This window comes from Arvicola amphibius, chromosome 7 (assembly GCF_903992535.2).
Source record: "Arvicola amphibius chromosome 7, mArvAmp1.2, whole genome shotgun sequence".
Lineage (NCBI taxonomy): Eukaryota > Metazoa > Chordata > Mammalia > Rodentia > Cricetidae > Arvicola > Arvicola amphibius.
In genome coordinates this window covers 93,503,320-93,527,709 of record NC_052053.1, presented here as the reverse complement: position 1 = coordinate 93,527,709, position 24,390 = coordinate 93,503,320, and the positions used below count along the sequence as shown (strand labels likewise).

At 45.3% G+C, this 24,390-nt stretch overlaps 1 protein-coding gene across 1 annotated transcript in view; it reads right to left on the bottom strand.

The window, feature by feature from the left end:
* The window catches only part of Tmed10 (transmembrane p24 trafficking protein 10), a 34,818-nt gene extending 31,804 nt beyond the window's left edge, over positions 1–3,014 (bottom strand). Inside the window, exon 1 of the mRNA XM_038337594.1 lies at positions 2,741–3,014. Coding sequence (XP_038193522.1) covers positions 2,741–2,965 — 225 coding nt within the window. The 5' untranslated portion in view covers positions 2,966–3,014. The remainder of the gene's footprint in view (positions 1–2,740) is intronic.
* Between the last annotated feature and the right edge of the window lie 21,376 nt (positions 3,015–24,390).

Below are 24,390 nucleotides of genomic sequence, written 5' to 3'. Positions count from 1 at the left end.
CTCGCGCCTCAGCCCCCTGACTAGCTAGGACTACAGACACATGCAACTGTACCTAGCTCATTGTTAATTTTAGAAGGGTGTCACACGGCCATAAAACATGGTAGTCATGTTCCTATCTTTTTTTAAAGATTCAAGCTGACGTCTACTGGACTGAAATATCTAAGGTTTTCTGGGCTCGGAATAATTTAACATAAAATACTAAAGGGAAAAGAGTGAAGATTAAGCCAGCGTGGATCCTGAGCAGTCGCAGAATCTGGGTAGCAGAAGTAAACGGTTATATTCTCTCTAACAGTGAGGACAAAATACTGCCAACAGCCACGCGGCTGGCGATAAAACTCGGGACTTTGGCATCAAAATTTGTATGTTTTTTAAAATTTCATTTTTAAAACCAGATAGGACAAGGGGCTCACTTGTTTGTAAGGCAACTCATTAAGACCTGGGTACTGCTGGGCACACTGGCGCACATTAAGACCTGGGTACTGCTGGGCACACTGGCGCACAGCTATAACTCCTGCACTTGCGAGGCTGAGGCAGGAGGAGGGAGGGTTCCAGGCTGACCTGGGCTTCCAGTGAGGCCTACCATCAAAAAAAAGAGGGGAGTATTGGTCACTCCAAAACTCCAAATTCCCCTTCTCCACCACTGCCAGCTACGCTCCTTTAATCATCGCTGCTTCCCACTTTTCTTCTTTCTTGATACCTGGCTCCATTCGTTCCTGTGTGTTATCTACTTGCCAGTTGGGTTTAGGGCTCCAGTAATCCAATTAAGCTGGCTCGTAGCAAGGACACAGCAGGCAGAGCGAGAGTAACAAGTGTTGGTGAAATCCTCGTGAGCAGAGGCACAAACTCGTGCCGGTGAGGTCCCTTCAGCAGCCTCCGGTCCGGCCTCAGATGTACCTTACTCTAGGGTTACAGCACAGCTCCTCCTTCCACTCAGTGCTACCAGAAGCAAGGCACCACGCTGAACACTCCAGAAAACACAAACAGGAGAACAAGGCCTGCCCTTAGGAAACTACTGGCCTAAGAAGGGAGACGGGGGAACAGAAGCAGTGACAACGAGCTCCGGCCAGGGAGGCCCTAGTTGGAACACGGGTGGGAAACTAACAACATCCGAAGCTTCAAGAGTGTTCTCATGAGGAGCATGTTGGTAAATGCCAATTATCAGACAGGCAACAGCGAGCCACTGAGTGCTTTCCAAACACAGAACTCCAGGGGCGACAGCAACGCAGGGGAGCAAGGCCCCTTTGGCTGCTCAAATTCTTTGATCCGGGCACTACTTCTACTGAGAAGAGCCTGAAGCATGACTAAAGCCCAAACATTGTGTCGACGTCTTGAAAACATATGTGCCATCACCACTTCGACAGTTCAGTATTTAAAGAGGATTATACACCATGGGTCACAAAACAATAGCCCTGAAGAGTTTTTCTCAAAGTATGTTACAGTACCACCACTGTGGTCTGACACCTTAAACACTACATCTGAAGCTTGTTAAAAGTAAACTGTTTCAGGCTGGAGAGACGGTTCCGAGGTTTAGATCACTTGGTGCCCCTTCAGAAGACCCAGGCTGAGTTCCCAGCACCCGTATGGTGGTTCACAACCATCTATAGCTCCAGTTCTAGGAAATCTGATGCCCCTCCACGGACTCTCGGCACCCACATGCTACATATACACACACAGTTAAAAAGAAACAAAAAAAATTACCAGTGTTAAATGTGAATGAATACAATTATCTAGAACACAACTCTTGACTATTAACATCTCAAAAATCTTAGCCGGGCGGTGGTGGCGCACGCCTTTAATCCCAGCACTCGGGAGGCAGAGGCAGGCGGATCTCTGTGAGTTCGAGACCAGCCTGGTCTACAAGAGCTAGTTCCAGGACAGGCTCCAAAGCCACAGAGAAACCCTGTCTCGAAAAACCAAAAAAAAAAAAAAAAAAAAAAAAAAAAAAAAAAAAAAAAAAAAAAAAAAAAAAATCTGGCCAAGCAAAACTCCGCTGAAAACGGGGACCAAATGGCATTATCTAAAGTAGCTGTCACCATCCAATGGTCCAGCCCAACCTGGTGTAGCTAAGTGAAGACACTAGAGACTACAACCATCTTGTGACCAATAATGAACTCTAATAAATCCCAGAAGTCACAAATTAAGAGCAAAAGGAAGATTGTGGCACTTTTCCATCAATTCACTGAGTGGGCCCAATTCCATCGGGAACATTTGTTTATTCTACCTGAGCCTCAGTTTCCTTATTTATGGAGTGTTTGAACTAACCGTACAACCTTTAAAAGGCACAGGAAGTGACACGGCAGATGCTTAAATATATAATAATTTTTATTAGTCACAGTCAATCTTACTGTCTCCATTGTCCTGTAGGTGTTGTGGTGTCTTATGATGTCAACCCCACTGATCCTCTAGGATTACGCGGGGAAATCACGTTATTGCTCAAGATTCCTGAGCCCTCCCAGGGGCAGGACCTTGACGACAGCCGAAATAGTCCTAGCTCTCTAGGCTCTCGGCCCACCAACGCCTCCCCAGCCCTTCCACCGGCCCGGGATTTGGGCGCGCAGCCCCGCCCCGCGAACCCCAACGCGAGGGGTGAAGGGGCGGTCCGCACCGCACGTCCTGAGCGCTAGGGTGGGGGGTGGGAGAGCAGGCCAAGCCCCGGCCTCCGCCCGCCGGCCGGCTTCCCCGCCACCTCGGCCTCCCCCGCACGACGCCGGCCGTCTGGCCGCCCGCCCCCGCGCCGCACCTTGAGATGGGTGCGCAGGCCGCCTGCGCCCCCCGACTGGTCGGTGATCTCGTAGGCGCCCGTCACTAGCAGGTCCTTGTGAATCTCCTCGCGGAGACACTTGCGAGAGTTCACGGGCAGATGGAAGGAGATGGTGAGCACCGAGCTGGGGCCGAGCAGGAACAGAAGGAGCAACGCACAGGGGCGAGGGCCAGGCCAGGAGAGTGGGCCAGACAAACCAGACATGGTGCCGGAGCCTCGTTCACCACCCGGGGCCTCTAGCGCGCCGGAACCGGGGGGACCCACGTGACTCGCCTCTGACCCAGCGATGCCGTCGGCGCCATTTTGGAGATTGGCTAGTAGGGATAGAATGTGTAACATATAATTTTTAAAATCGGGAAAGATCCGGTAGTATGTCATAACCACGGGCGTAAGAAGCTAGAGAAAATTTCCCAGAGAAAAGTTCGTACAATGTTTATTCATTTTTGAAGCGAAAGACCGCTGGGAGAGCCATAGTAAGTACGGGCAGCCCTGGAAGTAATTCTCGCTTAACCTTCCGGAAGTGGTTCAGACGTGTTTTAAAGTCGGTGACACCATAGCAACCAGGCCCCAATAAGGAACAGCCACAAAGCCTTTCTCTGTGCCCGCCCACCCACCGGCTGCTTAGGCTGGGGCTAAGGTCCCAAAAGCCAACTCTGGTAGCAGTTGGGACAGTGGAGCACTGAAGAGAAAAAATACAAAGCGAAGTTTGTATTTGGCTTTTAGTGCCTGTGGGTCTCTAACTCGGAGAAGGCTGTGTAGAGGTCAACAGGTGCATGCGAATTGACAGGTATCCCGTTAAACGCCTCTGAACCCAGTATTCGGCCTGGTGTAACTTCGGTGTTCACAGTGTACTTCTTATTTACTTAAGAAACAACAGTAGTCTTCTGTGCTAAGCTATACTCCCACCAAGTATTTCAATGTATGTTTTGGTCCTGTCAGAGATGAGCATAAAATATTATTTACCAGGTGAGCATTGTCGAGAGCGGAAATTGCATGTTTCCAAAGCATGTTCTGTAACTTCCAAGTGGCTCATGCGTCGTGAGCTGATTCACATAGGAATCATTCATTCATTATCTGCTGTGTGCTAGACACGACACTGTGCATGCATAATGTGTTTATTGGTGTACATCCTGAGATACTCAATAGATCTAGCATCCGTACCAGTGATGAAACAACCAAACTAAGTGTTCCTTAGCAAAATAATTACTATATACGCTTTGTCAATTTCAAAAATATGTAGTGCCTGGCATAATGGTGCACACCTTTAATCCCAGCATTTGGGAGGCAGAGGCAGCCATATCTCCAGAAGTTCAAGGCCAGCCTGATCTACAATAGTAATGAACTCTGTCTCAGGGGAAAAATTTTTTTTTAGCATCTTTATGTTACAGCCAAGTATTTAGAGCTGAAAAATATACAAAGAGCCACACTCAGTACAACATGCTTATAATCTCAGAGTTTGGGAGGCTGAAGAAGGAGGATGGCCTAGAGATTAATGCCAGCTTGGGCTATACAGTGAGTTCCACACCAGCCTCGAATACATGCCTCCCAAAACAGATACTTCAACACCTAAGAATAAACAGTAACCTATGTGTGTAACTATTATTGACTTGAATGTTTCTTGACCATTAGCAAAAATAGGCAGAAGATGAACTGTCTGCCCTTAGTGATTTTAGTGGTTAGGTTTTTTTGTTTAGTTTAGTTTTTTTTTTTAATGACTTTCTGTCTACCTAGTCTTTTCCTGGAACAGAAGTCTGAAAACAAAACAAACACAAGCATAATAGAGTTGTTAAAAGTTTTAAGATCTAGCAAATGCCATATAATATTTTATGAGGTGTCCACTTAGGAACATTTGGTTTGATTGTTTTATCTCTGATCGCAGATAAGACTGGCGGTCTGCTGAGTGCATGCTGACAATTTGCATAGGCTTTTCCCTACAGTTATTCTAACTCGTGGCTCACTCAAGTCCTAGGAGTCCTCTGGCCTTTAACACGAGATTTGCAGCCTGTGAAATGCCTGTGCATGTTTGCTTTGATTCCCATCTCAACTTTTACACAGTAGACTATACATTTTTAAATATCTTCACTGTTTTTTTTTCTTTTGAAACAGGATCTTTTGATCTAGGTTGGCCTGGAACTTGTGGTGATTCTGTCTCTGCCCACCAATGTGCAGGCAGGCATTCACCACCAGACACAGCCTGTTTTCACATAGCTTTAATGATCTCATCTGATAGTTTCAAAAACCCTGTCAAATAATTTAGGCAAACATTTTCATTTTTCAGATAAGGAAACTGAGGATATGAGATGATAAGATTCTTGGGTAGTTTTTAAAAAAGATGGTGGTGGCGCTGAGCCTGGAGAACTGTACTACTTTACTCAAGGGAAGTGTAGAGCCAGATGTGCATCACAGTGCTCTAATGGGATTTCACGGTAGGGGAGAGAACTCATCTCAGCTCCCAAGGAAATATTTGAAGTAGGGCATTTCAGGTCAAACTTACTTAGCATTCTTGCTATAAGTAAACAATGCCCGGGCATAAAATTCCAAAAGGATCTAGTTGAGAAATAGTTCAGAATAGCGTGAATTTAGACTCTGTCAATATTCAGAACCCCAGGGGCCAGTGAGAGAGCCAAGGGTAATATGGCACTTGTTGCCAAGATTGAAAACCTGAGTAGGATTCCTGGAACCCAATTGGTAGAAGGAGAAAAGCAATCCTCAGAAGTTGTTCTTTGACCTCCACCCTTCCACAGGTAGACAGACGGATGGATGGATGGATGGATGGATGGATGGATAAATGTAAAACCAGACAATCCAACACCTTAAAAGTGACAAAGGGCCAGGTGTAGAGGTGAGCACCTTTAATCCCAGCACTCCCAGAGACAGGCATATCTCCGTGGGTTCAAGGGCAGCCTGGCCTGCATGTTGAATTCAAGGACAGCCAGATTGTCACATGAAGACCCTGTGTCAGGAAAAAAAAAAAAAGGTACAAAAATCAGAACCTTCCTCAGGAAAACACTGCAATATTTTGCAAATGGAGAAATTGAGGCTGAAAAGTTGAATTGCTTCCTGTATTACACACAGCTCTTGAATCCTTTCTTGTCCTGTAATCTCACTTATTCCCAGCCCCCCAACACTTTCTGTCTCTGCCTTCTGTCATTATTTCCCCTATTAGCTCTCACCATTAATACAGCCCCCATTTTACTTTTTTATTGGATTTTCTTGTCTGCCTTCTTAGCTTGGTGTCTTTTGTAAGGGCGAGGATTTTTGTGTAGTTTGTTTATTGCTTTCTCTTCTTAACCCAAAATAGTGCTTGCTACTCAGGCAGAGTAAATGCTGGCACATGAAGGTAAGACAAGACTGGTTTACTGGGCGGTGGTGGCGCCTTTAATCCCAGCACTCGGGAGGCAGAGGCAGGTGATCTCTGTGAGCTCAGTGCCAGCCTGGAACAGCAAATTCCCTCCTTTGATCTTTAGCCATTTCACACAAATTTATTGATCATATGATGTATCTAAGCTGTAGTCCTGACTTCAGTCTCACCACCGTTCTGCAGATCCTTCTGCTTTTGGGACAGCACTTCCATATATAGCCCAGATGGTACTCTCTCAGTCCTCCTGCTTCCTCTTCCTGAGTGGCAGAATTGCAGGCATGTTTCACCACCCTGAAGAGATGGCTCAGTGGTTAAGAGCACTGCCTGCTCTTCCAAAGGTACTGAGTTCAATTCCCAGCAACCACATGGTGGCTCACAACCATCTGTAATGAGATCTGGTGCCCTCTTGAGAGACCTGGTCAGTTGTCCTCATCAATTTAGACCATGAAACCCAATATGGACAAGTTCAAAAGGACTAGCATATACAGCTGTCCATGCATGCTTCAGGATTGCCAGGGCATAAATTTCATTTTTCATTTCTGTCACACCAGGCTTTTTTTTCCTTATTAGAAAGTGAGTCCATAGAAGGACAGAGAATAACAACAATAACAAAACCTTGCCTCTATGCTGTGGAACTGGAGGGCAGGAGGCAGAGCTCTAGGAATAAAAACTTATAAACTCTGCACCTGTACTGAAGAAGGTACTATCTTTTTTTTAAACAAAAAATGTTATTTATATTCTATGTATATGAGTGTTCTGCATGTAAACCTGCATGCCAGAAGAGGGCATCAGATCCTATTATAGATGGCTGTGAGCCACCATGTGGTTGCTGGGAATTGAACTCAGGACTTCTGGAAGAGCAGCCAGTGCTCTTAACCACTGAGCCATCTCTCCAGCCTGAAGGTACCATCTTCATCTACAGAGGCAGAGGCCTCATTTGGAACTGGTGATGGACTAGAAAGTGTGCCACTTTCAGAGTAAGTGCTTCTTCCTGACTAGCAGTCCTGGGCCATCATGTCTGTCATCCTGAAACACCTAGCCAGAAAACCTGAAATTCCTTAGCCACAAAAGCCAAGGGTTAAGAAACACCTAGTCTAGTCTATCCCTAAGCCATAGTTTTTTGTTTGTTGGTTTGGTTTGGTTTTTTGAGACAAGGTTTCTCTGTAACAGCCCTAGCTGTCCTGGAACTCACTTTATAGACCAGGCTGGCCTTAAACTCACTGAGATCTGCCTGCCTCTGGCCTTTCTAGTGCTGAGGTTAAAGGCATGCGCCACCACCGCCCGGTTAGCTGTAGGCTTTTAAACTTTTATATAATAAAAAGCATGCTTAAAACACACCTCACTCAGACAGTGAGGCAGAAGCCCTTATTAAAAATTGCCACTTGGGTGCTGGTCTTGGTGGCACATGCCTTTACTCCCAGCACTTGGGAGGCAGAGGCAGGTGGATCTCTGTGACTTTGAGGCCAGCTTAGTCTACCTGGTTAAGTTCCAGGCCAGAGAGAATTATGTTATGGGGTGGGGAGGAGGCATCTGTAACAAGTTTCCTGGGTGATTCTGTAGCTGGGAAGCACGTTAGTCCTCTCAAGCCACCCACTTTAGCCAGCTAACATTTCAGTGTGGCTTGAGTTTTGTGGACACCAATGTATAAGGATCCTTGGCTTCCACATCCCTTTCAATTTATGTGTAAAGTCCTACAATGTATTTACATAGCAACCCAAGCTGAAGATACAAAAGACCCCTTTGGAAAGCAGTTTTGGCAGTATAGCCTTGTGTCCTAGCCTCTGACACAGAGACAAATCCCAAGGATCCCAGTGATGGGTCTTCTGAATGATGGAGCCCTTGATCTGCTGCTGCTCTCTAGGTGGTGCCTTCCAATCCCCAGGCTTTAAATGCATCTGCAGACCCATAACTTCCAGACATGGATCTCTAGCCCTGACCTCTGTCCTGAGCTGCAGAATCTACACCCAGCGCCCATCTCAAGAACTCCACTTAGATTTCTTGATTTCCCCTTCTTTGCCTCTCAAATCTGCTTCCTCCTATCTCTCCCATAAATAGTGCCACCATTTACCCAGTGCCTGAAACTGTCTCTGCTTCCTCATCCATTCTCTCTTCATACACAGGCAGTTCATCAGCAGATCTGATCAGTTCTGGCTCCCCTAAGTAGATAATAATCAGTTTCTCCTCTCTGAGCCAGAGGCTGCAAACTCCTGTTCAGATAAGCAGGTCAGGCATGGGACCTTCTGGTTTGTATTGCCTAAGAGCTAAGAATGTGGATTTTTTTTCCTTTTTACATTTTTTAGACAGTTGTATAAAAAGAAGGAGGAATAACAGAATGTATGGCAGAAACCTGAGATAGTTATTTACTCTCTGATCTTTATGAAGAGTATTTTGCTCTTTTCCCCAAGCAACGCCCTCCTTTCTGTTCCCTACTTCTGTTCCCGTCGATCTCTAACCATATTTATTACTCTACACAAAGTGATTTTTTTGAAGTTTTGTTTCTTCTGTGTGTTTTGCCTGCCTGTATGTATATCTGTGCACCACATGTGTGCCTGGTGCCCATGGAGAACAGAAGAGGGCATCAGATCTCTTGAAACTGGAGTTACAGTTGTGAACCACCTTGTGGGGTCTGGGTTTCAAACCTGAGTCTTCTGGAAAAGCAGCCAGTGCTCTTAACTGCTGAGCCATCTCCAGCCCTCAAGGTGATTTAAAATTAAAAAAAAAAAAAAAAAAACGCAAATAAGGTCAACTAGAATAAACCTAAGTAGTTTATCACAGATCACAAGGCTACCGCAGCCTCTCTCCAGCAGTGTTCTTCGCAGTGTTGAGTTCCTCCCCATCCCTCTTGGTCACTCTTTTACAGTCAGCCAGCCTTGCAAACAGCTTATGCTCCAACATGCAGGGCCCCCTGAAGCCTTCCTCCTCAGGTCTTGTAGACTCTGGACGCTGCAGTCTTCTTCCAGAGAGCGCACCCCCTACACATGTAACCCCACCCTCAGCTTACTTCCCAGCCTGCTCTTGTTCCATGACTTGCACTGTGGCTGTCACTACCCTGTGTGTTTCTCTTCATGTGTGTTCACCCTCACTTCACTGGAGTTTAACCTTTAGAAGAGCAAGGGCTCTGTTTGGGCCAAGCATAGTCTCCTATATATAAGTGTTCAGCAAATATTTGCCTTAGATTGAATGAAATACTACAGCATAATACAGAGTGCCCAGCACATGATGGGCAGAGAACAGTTGCTCAATAAATGCTAGTTCCTCTATCTAGCAGCATTTTGATTACCATTTTTCATATAGAGAAGCTGAGGTCCAAAGCTGTTAGGTGACTTGTCTGAAACCATACAATGAGTCAGTGTTAGAGCTGAAAATAGAAGTGACCATTTTCAGATAGGATTGTCGCCACACTTGATAAAATTTTATATTTTGAACTTAATTCCCACTCTGTTGAGAAGTTTTATACTCGTGGGTAGCCTTTCTCTGCCCAAACTAATATTCATAATACATTTATGGTGTATATATATATATATATATATATATATATATATATATATATATATATATATATATGTAAAGTCTTCCAGAACATCCTCTATGGTGCTAATAGATACTGTTTAAACTTGCAGCATCTCCCCTCAATTCATTTTGCTTGAAAAAAAAAAGTAAGATTTATATTCCTCTTCAGATGCCATGGTAATAAACTTCTTTCTTGTGGTGCTAGGGGTTAAAGCCAGTTCCTCACATTTGCAAAGTAAGCCCTCTGCTGAAGAACGGCATCCCTAGTTTAGGGTGCTAAACAGATGGGAAACATGAATTTCCCTCACCAGCTTCCATGGTGATTAATGTCCTTCCTCAGTGTAGTCTGTAGACAGCAGGACCCCGCGTGTGTGCTACAACCTATACATTTCTCATTGCCAAGATCAAAGGGTCTTTTTGTTTTTGTTTTCCTCTCAAGACAGGGTTTCTCTGATAGCTCTGTAGACTACGCTGGCCTCAAACTGAGAGATCCACCACCTGCGTCTGCTTCCAACTGCTGGAATTAAAGGTGTACGCCACCAGCACCCAGCCGAGATCAAAGCTGTAGTGGTATCTGTGCACTGAGGTTATAAAACATCTAGATTTAACTACAAAAGCAATACAACCCAGTGACTGTGGTGAGTGTGCTTATTTAATCACTACACATACATTGTACTGCATATGAAAACATCACACTGTCCTTTTGATTGTCGTCTGCAGTTTTCTAATTCAGAAGAATTTTAGAGATGATTTAAGCAAAAGATGCAAAATAGGCCTCAGAAACACAAGTTTCAAAAAACAATCCTGTGAGTTGAAAGGATGAATCTAGAAGGATCCTCCCCGTTCCTCCCTCCCTCCCCTCCCCTCCCTTACCCCCTTCCTCCGTCTGTTCCTCCCTCCCCTCCCCTCCCTCCCTCCCTTCCTCCTTTCCAAGCCCTGTTTGCTTTTGGACACCATTCCTAGAGCCTGGTAGAGATTTGGAGTCCTGGAAACCAGGGAGGAAAAAAACCTATGGTAGGAGGCCTGAGGTAAAAAGAAGTTCACTGTGCTAACATGAATAGAGTAACTGAAGGACAAAAAAGAGAATTGTAAAGACAGAGTCATGGAGACAAGGAAGTAGGGTGAGTGGCAGGAGATGAGAACTGCAGTCCCCTCTTTACCTTGTGTGGACAGTTGTTCATGCCACAAAGAAGGAATAATAACACTAAGAAAGACAAATGGGAAAATTGCCTTGGGCAGTAGCCCTGGAGTCCCCTAAGGCCTCCAAGGAGAAGTAAGACAGAGTCAAAGGGCATCTACTCCCAACATCAGCAACACTCTCCACCTGGACACAGCCATGCCTGAAGCGTGCGCGTATGTAGAGCCTCAGATGCCCTACGATGATTACTGGAAGCCCTGGGACCACAAAGCTTGGTGGCCTGGAGTGGAAGACTGCACTGGTGATAACAGGCCTTCATTCCTAGCTCCAGGAAAGTCTGCATTTCCTCCAGTGCATCTGCCTTCCAGGCCAGTGAGTAGTCAGCATCTGTTGATGGATTTGTTATTTAGTTGACTTAAAAGTTACATTTTCTTAACTAGGTGTTGTGGCCCATGTCTTTAACCCCAGCATTTGGGGGGGGGGGACCATGAGGCAGAGGCAGGCAGATCTCTGTGAGTTTGAGACCAGCTTGGTCTATAGAGTGAGTTCTAGAACAACCAGCGCTACATAGAGAAACCCCATCTCAAAAAGAAAAACCCAAACAAACAATATAGTGTGTGTGTGTGTGTGTGTGTGTGTGTGTGCGCGCACGCTGCACACATGCCATGGTGTGTGTGTGGAGGTCAGAGGACAAATGCTTTTTTTTTTTTTTCAGTGAACTACTCCGCTAGCCCAACTTTTTGTTTTTTAGAGACAGTCTTGCTATGCAGCCATGAATGGACTTGGATTTATGTCAGTCCTCCTGCTGCAGCCTCTTGGTTACAAGGGCTGAGAGTCCAGGGGTATACTGCCTTACCTGGATTCAGATCATCTTAGAGCCTGCTAAAATGCATTCTCCTTTAATGAGAGCTCATTACCATGAGAGACACGAACCACACAGGCTGAAAAGAAAAACAGCTTCAGGAACCTTGATGATGTCTGCTTCACTGTTGTCCTTTGTTACTGCTGGGCTGCACCTGCATCCCAGAACCACCCAGGCAGCTTTCAGACACTCCCGATGCCTAAAACCTAACTCAGAAGAGCGAAAACAGAATATATGAGCATACCGCCTGGAATAATATGTTTTCATCATGCCCTAACTGATCATCTGGAAACCTATTTAAAAAACAACTTAATCCCAGCACAGGAGAGGCAGAAACAAGAAGATTGCAAATTTGAAGCTAGCCTGAACTACAAATTGAGACCTTGTCTCAAAAACCCAAACCAGAAGGCCGGGCGGTGGTGGCGCATGCCTTTAATCCCAGTACTCGGGAGGCAGAGGCAGGCGGATCTCTGAGTTCGAGACCAGCCTGGTCTACAAGAGCTAGTTCCAGGACAGGCTCTAGAAACTACAGGGAAACCCTGTCTCGAAAAACCAAAAAAAAAAAAAAAAAAAAAAAAAAAAAACTAACCCAAACCAGAGCCAGGGTAAAAATGCCTGCTTCCAAGGCTAACAACCTGAGTTCGATCCCTAGGAACCACCCACATGGTATAAGGAGAAAATCAGTTCCTTGTCTTCTGACTTACTCTTATACACACACCCTATAATAATACTAGTACTTAGTAATTGAAAAAAAAAGTCACACTATTGGTATAGGCCTAAATTATAGCTACTCAGAGTCTGAAACAGGAAGAACAAAGTGGTAAAGGGGTCTGCCAGGCAGAGTGAAACACATCTGTAATCCCAGAATTTGGGGGCTGTAGGAGGACTTCTGTAAATTTGAAGCTAGCCTGAACTATATAACAAGACCCTGTCTCAAAGGAAATTATATACACATTCATTCATCCATTCAAGGCTTGCCTGGGCTACAGAGTTGTTTGACCTTATTTTGAGACTTTCTCAAAAAGTGAAACGCGAGGTAGAGCTACATCTCAGCAATGGAGTGCTGGCGTAGCACATGCCACAGGCTCTAGGTTCAATCTCCAGCATGCTGAGGCAGAGAAATGGAGGCTGATGCCTGGCTTTCGGGTGCCACTGGGGTAGGGCACAACCTGAGCATCATGGCTAAAAATGCCAAAATTTCCACAATCCAGTTTGTATCCAGGATTGAAAACAAATCCACCTAGCTAGCCCTTACCCATTTCTGTTTTAGTCCTTAAAATCTCCATGCCTCTCTCAATACAAATTTCCCTGTTTGGTTTACATCCTGTTTCTCCCGCTGAAGTCCTGCCACCCTTTCACCTAGAATGCAATGTAAAATTTGCCCTCTGGTAAGGAGAATGTCTGCAATACTAGCTTGAGGACAAGGTTCATTTCCCGCTCCTGCAGGCCACTCGCCCCGGCCTAAGTGCTGGTGAGCAGGGAGGAATGGGAAGCAGGAAGAAAAGCTCTCCAAGGTCCCAAGGGAAACCTTTTTCTCCCAGCTTGCAGAAAGTCGCTGTGGCACGTGGACAAAAAGTATTAATAACCTTTGTGAAGACATACTTTACGAAGCTTCATGAACCACAGCATGTTCCACAGATGGCCAGCTTCTGCATTTTGAATGACAGCTTTTGAAGCTGGTACTGTTCTCATCCCTAAAGCAGAAGCCCCCAACTAGAGGGAAGAAGTCATTCAAGTCTCTAGGCCAGAGGTCAAAAGCTGCTACTCATGTATTGGTCAGAGACAAAAAAAAAATCAGCATAATCATTGGAGTGTTGCTCTCTTTTGCAGTGAAACTAAATCAGTGTCATCTGAAACAGGACTTCAGTGGTACGGGTTGGCCATAGCTCTTCCACTCAGCCAGAGACTTTTACTGATATTTTTGTGTTCTAGATGGTGTTGACTTCCTTCTTTGTAACTTGTGAAGCCAGAGGTAAAGCCAAACTTTTCTTTGACGTCTAACAAATCTGTTTCTAAACCAGGAGGGCTGGCTTAGCACACCTATAGTCCTAGCATTCAGGAGGCTGAGGCAGGAGATCAAGGTCGGCCTGGGCTACATAAAGAGCTCAAGGTCAACTACCTTGTCTCAAAAGATAAAAAAGGAAAAAAGAAGTCTTTAACCAGATATTTTTTTCTTTTTCTTTTTAAAGATTTATTTATATATACAGTGTTCTGCCTGCATATGTCCCTGCAGGCCAGAAGAGGGCACTAGATCTCATTACAGGTGGTTGTGAGCCACCATGTGGTTGTTGGGAATTCAACTCAGGACCTCTGGAAGAGCAATCAGTGCTCTTAACACTAAGCCATCTCTCCAGTCCTTAGTCGACTATTTAATGCTCAATCAACCAACCCATAAATGTTTCTTGTTTGTTGCAATCATCTTAATAATAAAATATATGAGTATATATAATAAAAACAAAATAAAAAATATCCAAAGCAAAGCAAGTCCCTGTACCTCAAGAGAAGAACAGTAACAGGCCTACACAGGCACCACCACACTGTTTTGTCTTCCTCCTTTGGGGCCCAGAGTCCTGTCTGCCTGCAGGCAGTGACTTCCAGGGCTCAGTCTAATCTTGGTGATCTCTGCAGAGACTCTTGTGTGCCTAGGGTGCACACCTCTGTACTAGTTTCCTAGGACAGTCACAACAAATAGTTGCAAAGTGTATGGCTTAAAACACCAGAAATATGTTCTCTGGGGGTGAGGAGGGGTGCTCCAAAGGAAGACTCCCTCCAGCCCCTTCCATCTGCTAATGGCTCCAGGCAGTTCTTAGCTCCTGGCTTCCTCGTTTTAATCTCTGCTTCTGTCTGCACGTAGCCTTTCTCTCCTCTTTGTACCTGTTCTTCATGTATTGAGGACAAGTGTCACTGGATTTAGGACTACCAAATAATCCAGAATGGTCTCAAGATCCGGCCCTGTCAGGGGGCCATGAGAGTTATAGCATGTGACAGCTGGTGTTCAGAAGCCAACCCACCTGAGGGGTGACTCTCTGATGGAGGCTGATCCTGTCCAGACAAGGCCTGCAGGACCATCAACTCTGAAAACCCTTGCTCACTTTTGCTAAGGCAGCTTGGTGTCTCTCTAATACCTGCATTGTAGTGTGTAATCTCATGTGATGTGTAGATGTAATCTCATGATTGCATCTCAATCTTATGGGCACATATATCTGTGGCTGGTGAGGAAGAAGATGACTTTTCATTTAGCTATATACTGCACTGTTCACATCTCCAAAGACCTTATTGTCAATAAGGCCACCTTCACAGACTCTAGAGATCAGGACTTCTACATATCTTTCAGGGGGTACAGTTAACCCCACATACCCTGCAAATAGTGAAGAACGGAGGAATGTATAAAAATCTACCTGTCCTTAAAGTTTGGGTGCAGGAGGTGTTACCTCTGTCACAGCCCTCCACCCGGTCTTCTGTCTTCTCACCTGCTGCCATGCTTTTCTCCCTCCTGTCTGGATCGCAGGCATCAGACTACCTAAGAAGGACCAGCAAGATGGGTTAGCTGGTAGAGGTACCTGCCCTCAGGCTGGAGACCTGAATTCAATCCCAGGATTCCATAGGTGGCAGGGAAGAACTGACCCCCAGGAGATGTCCTCTGACCCCCATACAGGTACTGTGTCATATACATGGCTGCACTCATACAGGTGTACACATGCATACACACACACACACACACACACACACACAGGAAATCTATAACAGAATGATATTACTTACGGAGCTAGCTAAAAACAAAAAATATTAACTTCTATCCATTCTGTGTCACTGCTACCAGTGAATCAGGCTTTCTGGAATCATGCCTAGAAATGTGCACTTTAAATTGTATCCCCAGGAGAGTTTTTTTATATATATAATTTTTGGATTTCTATTTTATTTTTTATTATGTTGAGTGTTTTTCTTGCTTGTACATATATGTTTGTGTCTGGTGCCCACAGGAGTCAGGAGAGGCCCCCAGACACCTGGAACTGGAGTTATGAATGGTTAGGAGCCACCATGTGAGTGTTGGGAGCTGAACCTTAGTCCTCTGAATGAGTAAGAAGTGCTCTTGACGGTTGAGCAGTCTTTCTTGGAGGTTCTAAAGTATTTGAAGTGCTACCTGACCCTGTGCCTGTATTTTAACTTGCATTACGCTGGTGGGAGGCAGGATTTAAGTATGAGGGCCATAGAGTAAAAGTAAGAATATTGGAACTCTGTTACCTGCTAAATCTATCCTGTCACACACTTGACTTTAGCTTTCCTGAATTCACTCTATCTGCTTCCTCACGTAAACAGGGATAACTGGAATACCTACTTCCTAAGGCTGTGCTGAGAAATAAATGAAATAAAACATTTAAATGGTTTAGAAGAGAATCTGGCGCATAGTACGATCCCCCAAAATTTTAAGCCATCATGAAGCAGGAGAGGTTGAAGGTGGTTTATTTTCTCACTGTATTCTTAGGCCTTCCCTCCCAGGAGCTTACTCTGATCTTTCTGTCCTCAGTGGTGACTAACATTGAGACTATCTTATTTTTCCTTCCACACACTGTGCTAAGTTCTGTATGCTGGCCCTCCATACGCTAGGTTCCAAATCTGTGGACTCAACCCACCGTGGATAGTAAGTAAATACGTAAAGGTAAGAGCAATTGCATCTGTCCTGGACATAAACATCTGTCCTTTCCTCTTGTCATTCTCAAAACAATACAGTATAACAAGTATTTGTGAAACATTTACATTCCATCATGCCGTATAACTAATCTAGAGGCCAGCTAAATTATATAGGAAGATGCATTGTTCTGTGCAAATACTGTACATTTTAGATAGTGGACTTGACCATCCTCAGTTTTGATAACTGGTAGGGTCTTAGTAATGATTCCTCTAGATCTCTCTTCCTGCTTACCGCAATGGTGTAAGGCACATGGTGTAATCTTTCACCTAAGGGATAAGGAAATGAGGATCAGGTGGTGTGATGGCTAATCCTGGCTGTCAACTTGATGCAGCGGAAAAGAGGAAGCCTCAACTGGAGAGTCGCCTTCATCAAGCTGGCCTGTGGACAAATCTGGGGGCATTTCTCTACCTCGCTAATTGATGGGGGAGGATCCTCCCCACTGTGGGAAGTGCTGGGCAGGAAGGCCTGGAAGGGAACTGGCCTTGTGAGTCCAGGCCTCTGGACTTCTGCTTCAGGCTCCAGCCTTGAGTTCCTGTCTTGGCTTCTCTCCATGATTGACTGCAAACTGTAAGATGAAATTTTCTTCCCCAAGTTTGCTTTTGATCATGGTGTTTATCACAGCAACGGAAAGCTAACAGGAACTAAAACAGATGGGCTGAACACCCTGCTCAAAATCTATAGCCAGTGGACCTGGAAGTGAGAATAAGTATCAGTTTGGGTCCCACCTCTGCTAGTACCCTGTTCTTGTCCATCACCCCAAAGCTTTCTCTGCCCCCTCTGGCCCAGGCAGCTCTGAATCCTAAGCCTCACATGGCCACATAGTTTCCTTACAACAGCTGTCTCCTCTGATGCCCCATGCTTTCCATCTCCCTCTTGGTCTCCTCCTTCCCGGAAAGTCCTCTTTTCAGAGGTGTTAAACCTCACCATACTTCTCCATTTTCCTGCGACATTCCTTCAAGTCCTACACAAGTCCTACCCTCAGGATCCTCCACATTCAATCTACACCCTCAGCATCTCTGTCCAGAGGCCCCTGACACCAGCTTTCAGCTGGTCTTTCCCATGCCCTCAGGTACACTTGTGTCTAGTGAGAAGCTGCCTCTCTCTAGCTCCTCTGGTGAAAGGAACCCACAGGCCTAAATGCCAACAGTAGCCAAACGGTGTCTTCTACTACACCCAAAGTCTCATGACCGCCTCTGCTCCTTCCTTCCAGGCAAGACACGGTTTCGCACCCGACACCCCTCCCCACCATTGCTCAGTGCTCACTTTTTCTTACTGGCTCAGGGCATCGGGCTTTCTACCAGGCACACAGGCCTCACTTATCTCTGTGCAAATACGTCCCTTTTCTCCAGGACTGGTTCTCACCCAATCAGTAATCAGGGTAAACTTCCTTTGACAATTTACTGAACAAACATTTACTGTGTAACTGCTCTAGGTAGGGTTCTAGCCACGTCTTGAGACCAACCCCAGTCTATGCCCTGAGGTGTCTCATTCTGGCAGAGAGGAAGTACTGGCGTGGATGTGTGTTCCTTGCTCTGTGGTGGCCCACCTGCCTTCCCCCATCTTGGTTTTCCTCCTTGCTCGTTTTCTTATATTGGTGCAAGCTGGTTACCCTTTCAGACCTTGCATTTCCTAAGCTGTGCGTGGGAACAATACTGTGTAAGTTTGTTGTTGAGTATTAACAAAGAAGGGTGTGGCAGGGCACCCAAGATAGGGACACTAGCCCCAGGAGCCAAGAACTGGTGCCACTGTTTGGATATTAACCAAGAGGTTTCCACCTGCTGGAGGGCCAGCCAACCAGACAGTCAACAGATGGGTTAAAAAGCAGCGTGTTTGTCTGTTTGGGGTAAAGGTGCAGACCACAAGCACGGCAATGAAACATAATCCTCTTAGTTAACTGGGCGTGTGAGTGGGCAAGAATGTAACTAGCTGAGATGTATCTGTGCAGGTCGAGAACATTTCAGATAAGACTGTTTCTCAGGTAAATGCTAATTCTGTGGGTAGTCTATCAAGTCTCACTGTTGAGGAGTCAGCATGCAAAATCCCAGAACCCTAGGTAAAGCAATCGTCAACACTTGAAGACACAAAGTGAAAGCAATTTCTCCTCTCCACCTCTCCTACACAATAAGCGACCAAAGTGGCCAACCTCTAAGCGTATGTGCTTGGTTCTTCCTTAGTTCTCAGGCCACCTGGATTTGCAGGGAACATGGGGAAGAAGAGGAGAGATGGGACCAGAAAAGTCTGGATGGTGGGCACAGGGCTATAATCCCAATTTCTCTGCAGGCTGAAGCGAGAGGGACACAAGTTCAAGTCCTGCCTGGGCTGCAGAGCAAGCTCAACCTCAGCTTGAATTTGTCTTTGTCAGTGAGACCTTGTCCTGAGATAAAAAGTCAGAGGGAGGAGCTCTTGAGTGCCCACCTCTGTTGTAGGACCATGGAGATGTGGTCTCTGCCTAAGGCACCTTCTGATTGGTTTAATAAAGAGCTAAATGGCCAATAGCTAGGCAGGAAAGAAGGGTGGGACTGGAGAGAGGGAGAGAGAGAGAGAGAGAGAGAGAGAGAGAGAGAGAGAGAGAGAGAGAGAGAGAGAGAGAGAGAGAGAGACTGGGAAGAAGAATCTGGGCACATGATTTCTCCAGCAGACTTGGAGCAAGTCAGATGTACCATCTGAGTACTGAGGTAACTGAGACACATGGCAGAACACAGATTTAAAAAAATATGAGTTAATTAAGTTATAAGAGCTAGTTGGGAAAAGGTCTAAGTTAAGGCCAAGCTTTCATAGTTTCATAGTCTTCGGGTCATTTGCGGGCTGGCAATCCAAAGATAGCTCGACAAGAAAGCTTACTACGCACTCCTTGGGAATTCATAAAAAGTTCTTGGTGGTGGCAGCAGGTGTGTGCACGTGTGTCATTTTCTTCAGGGTAACCTCTGGTAGGGTGCCCACACTTCTGTAAAAATTTACTATGTAGCTGTGCTATGTAGGGTTCTAGCTAAGCTGTCAACAACCCTAGGTAGGGTAACTCACTGGATTATCAAAAAACAAACAAAACAAAATAACACTCAAAGCAGCACAAACAAAAAAAAGTTATGAAAATAAAAGAGGGATTAAGTGGGAAGAGTATTATCGGGAATGAGAGGTCACATTGTATGGGTGATTATGATCAAAATATATACATGTATAAAAATGTAAGTAAACACATTGTTATGTATAATTAATATATAGTAATAAAACCCCTTTTATGTTATGATTTATATAAATTTATTTTATATGCATTGGTGTGAAGGTGTCAGATCTCCTGGAACTGGATTTACAAACAGTTGTGAGCTGCCATGTGGGTGCTGGGAATTGAACCTGGGTCCTCTGGAAGAGCGCAGTCAGTGCTCTTAACAGCCCAACCATCTCTCCAGTCCCATAAAAACTTTTTTTAAGTAAAAAAAAAAAAAAAAAAAAACCATGGCTGCGGATATTATATAATGTGGTCCTCAGTACCATGAGGAGGAGAGGCACCAGGGGACTATAAGTGATGGACAGGGAGAGGCAGGAATTAGAGAGTTGTGCCAGCTGCCCTCTGACGGCTCATGGAAGGGATGTTAACTATTCCTCTATTGGAGGAATATTCTAGAGAAGGATACCAGAGAGGCACAAGGTGTGACCCTGACCATGAGTTCTGGTGTGTGGTAGACCTTGATTCTCATCCGGCCTTCAGTACAGGCTACCTGTGTGATCTTGGTGAAGTTACTTTATCCTTTAAAAAGGGTTTATTATTATTTTTTTTCATATAATGTATTTCAATCATGTTTTTCTCCTCCCCCTACTCCTTCCAGATCCTCTTTACCTCCATACCCACCCAAATTTATATTTCTCTCTCTGTGTCTCAGAAAAAAAGAAAGGAAGGAAGGAAACTCAAAAACAAAACAAAAAAAAACCCATAAGACAAAAAAAGCCCAAACAAAACAAAAACCACACAAAAACCATGGAGTGAGTTTCGTGTTGGCCAAGTACTCCTAGAAATGAGCCTGCCCTGGAGTGTGGTTGATATACTCAATGACACTTTGTTAGAAAAAACTGGATTTTCCTTACCCAGCAGGTATCAATTGCCAACAGCTACTTGGTTAGGGAACAGTGTACCCACTGTCTCAGTGCTGGGATTTCCTCTCAGTTAACCTGTGCAGGTCTTGCACACGCTGCCAGTTTCAGTGAATTCATATGTGTATCAGGCCTGTTTAAGCTGTGCAGGTCTTGCACACGCTGCCAGTTTCAGTGAGTTCATATGTGTATCAGGCCTGCTGTGTCTGGAAGACAATTTTTCCTTGGAGTCATCGCCATCTCTGGCTCTCACAATTTTGCCACCTCCTCTTCCAGATAGTTCCCTGACCCCCGGGGAGAGGGTCTTGATGAAGATACTCCTTCGAAGTCTCTCACACTCTGCACACTGTCCAGCTGTGAGTCTCTGTGTTAAATCTCATCTACTGCAAGAAGAAGCTTCTCTGATGAGGACCGTGCAGCGCTCTCTTCTAGGACTATAGCAATATGTCATTACGAGTCCTTTTAGTGCTGTGTTTCTTTAGCAGAATAATAGAATTAGGGTTTCCCCTTGGTCCAGATTCTTGGCCACATTACTAGTGTTAGGTATGGGTTCCATCTCATGGAGTGGACCTTAAATCCAGTCAGAAAGTGTTTGATTACTTCCATAACATTTGTGCTTTTCGCTTTCTGATCCTCCATTTCTTACTGTCCAAATGAGGATGAATTTCCTAGAGTTTGTAAAGACGATTAATTGCACAACACAGCATAGACAGTGATGAAGTTCCTCCCTCTTGAACTCCTAGGAATGCCCTGGAAATACAGAATTAAGTATATTCAGTGTCTGGCTCCTTCCCTGCCAACCCAAGGTTAAATTAGAATGGAGTTATGTGTGCTTAAAATTCTCTGCTACATAAAAGTGGACTTGGTGGGCGGGCAGCGTATCAGGCCACTGTCATGGCTTTTGGAAGAATGTCCTCAGTGGCTCTGAGTGCAAAAACCTGTTAGACCAATAAGCAGAATGGTGAGGGGAGGCCCAGCATCCTTCTTCTCCCACCCAGGGTGCTCAGATCTGGGTCCCTCCATCACTCCCTTTTCCTTTGAATGGTGAACGTGGGGATGGGGAGGAGAGACAGGTGACTTCAGTAGAGAAGAGAGAGGGGCTGGCTGACTCACGGAGCTGACTGTTCAGGGAGGTACCTAGTTTAACTGGCTTGGGAAAGGACACCGTAGTAACAAGGTAGTAACAAGATGTCTGAGGGCCAGGGCTCTCGATAGACTACTAGACACATCTACTTTGAATGTTCATAATCAACAAGGCTTCCATTAATGAGGCTGGATTGGTCTGTGGAGGTCGTGGATCCCTGGCATTTTGTCGGTAGGGTCCAGGATAGCTACACTGATTAGCTAAGGATGAAGACCGGTGATTCTGAGGAGGTGGCATAGGCCTTGCTGTTCCTCAGAATGGAGCTCCTTTGTGTTCCTTCCTGAGTCAAGGAAATTTGACTATGTCCCTGTAAGTGTGTGTGCTGGAGACTTAGTCCCCTGAGGCGACAGTGTTGAGAAGTGGAATCATGAAACTATTTTTTATTGTGTGTGATGCCACACAGTCTCACTCATATCCTGACTCATTTAAGCCATAGCAGCCCGAGTGACGTTCTCGTGTAGAGACTGCACCCCATCCCTTTCTCGCCCTGCTGCAGTGTTTCCAGTGGGTCACATTCCAGTCTCTTCACCACGGGCAGCAGGCCGCTGCAGGGGCTGACTTTTCACTTTTCTTTCCACGAGGAACTTTAGGTTCCTCACACGGAGCTACTCTTGCCCTAGGGCTTTGGTTCTTTTCAAATACAAATTTAGCAGAATTACTAAATAAAAATTTAGTGCAGCAGACTTCAAGACAACACTTCACTTTAGAGATAGCAAAGATGCCATGGCAGAGGATCCAGATGTTTAAACAGGAGTAGAATTAAGGGCTGATATCATCTCAGGTGGAAGGAACAATAGGCTCTTTGCTACATTTCTTGGGCTCACCTGTAGCTGAAGGATCTTCTCTGTAGCCTTTGCTTTTATCTCTTCAAGTCTCTTCTGCTCCAGTTTACTGTTTGAAAACATCATCTTCGTTAGGCAGTGGTGTGGTGCCTCAAGCCTTTAATCCCAGGATTTGGGAGGCAGAGGCTGGTGGCTCTCTGTGAGTTCAAGGCCAGCCTGGTCTACAGAGCAAGTTCCAGAACAGGCTCCAAAGCCACAGAGAAACCCTATCTTGAAAAACAAACAAAAAACAAAACAAACAAACAAGGAAGAAAGAGAGAGAGAAAGAAAAAGAAAGAGAGAAAGAAAAAAGAAAAGGAAAGAAAAACCTCATGTCTTCATGTCTCTCTGGTCTGCTTCTTGGGTTTTTCAGGGGCATCTTGCTGCCTTTCTGGCCCAACATGGCACTCAACACCTGAACTTTGCCTAAACCCAAAGATGACTTTGGTAGTCTCTGTGCCTAGACCGGGGATTCCCTTCCAGCCAGGGTTGTATATAACTGCTCCCCTTTCTCTGGACCACAGAGGCAGCCTTTTCAGAGACGCTTTCTGTCACTGAGTGGGCCCACCTAACACTCATTCTCTACACCTTCCCTGGCTTTTTTGTGTCTTCACTGCAAATGCTACCTTCTTATCGAGTAAACCCTCGAGAACAGGGAACTTGTCACAGCGCCTGGCGCAGAAGAGTTCTCTACGACTACTGGTCAGACAAATGAGCAAATAAAGCCACAGAAAACGTTTCTGTAGAAGAGTCTGTGTCTGTGTCCACAGACACAGGCGTCCACCTGCACATGCTGGGCGGTCTGGAGTGGCAATGGACAATGGTACCAGGGAAGAGAGCACTGAAGGAGAAGGGAGGGACTGTTACTGCGCTGTGTGTTCCATGGCTCTTAGTACACCCGATCCTGACAATAGCCCACTGGGCACTGGGAAGGAAATTCCCAGGATCCAAGCCATCACAGAATTGGGATTTTAGGGGTGGGAGCTGAGCTGGCTTTATTGCCCCCATTGTGGATAATGAAACGGAGTCTTAGAAGAAGAAAGGACTTGCCTGAAGTAAGCTATTAACAAGGCCATAGCAGGAGAGGAAGGCAAATTTTTCATATTGTAGGGTAGTCTTGTTGCTCATTACCCCCTCTTCATTGTTGGGAAACAAAAGAGAAAGCTCTGGAGAATGTGGCCACAGAAAACAATGGCCAGCTGACAATTGGAGCTAGTAACATTGGCAGAGGGAGAGGGTAAGCTAAAGAAAGACATTTCCTAATAGTCCTATTATCAGATCAATCTAGGATCAAGGCTATCTCTTCGTTTTATTTATAAACTGTTAGAACTTGCATTGCTTTTTAAACTAAGCTCTATAAATGAAGCTAGTATGCTAACTTAAAATTTCAGAATGCATTAACTATGAATAAGCCTCCTGAATCATCAAGATGTCCTGAGGACACCAGTCACCTTTTCTGAGCATCAAATTGCATAACCCAGAGGAGTCTGGCTGCAGTGGGGAACTGTACTAGTTAGAGCCCGTAGGCTTCAGAAGAGTGGCTTGGCTAGCCAACACAGACCTGTAATCCCAGTAGTTGGGAGGTGAAGGCAGGAGAATCAAGTGTTCAAGGCCAGCCTTGGCTACACAAGACATGAGATCCTGCCTCAAACGCAAACAGGCAGTAGACGCATTGATTCTGGTCTCCTGTCTTAAACTTTCAAGTAATATCAAGCCACATAGTGTGGATCCTTACGGAGATCACTTAGACATCTTTACCTGTAAAACTCAAGCCACTCACTAGCCATCTTACAGGAGACTGTGATACATGGTTTTAAATTAGTTCTTAGTCAGGGCAAAGCCATTAAATGCCTTTTGAGGACAATCTGGAGAGTCTATATTGTAGAGAGCCACCAAACCTGATTTGGAATTATTAGTACCCACCCATATCTCTAAATCCTTGCTAAAATTCCTATTCCCCTGGAGAGAGTCTTCCTGCTCATGTTGGACCATATGCATCTCTCATGGGATCTGGGATTGA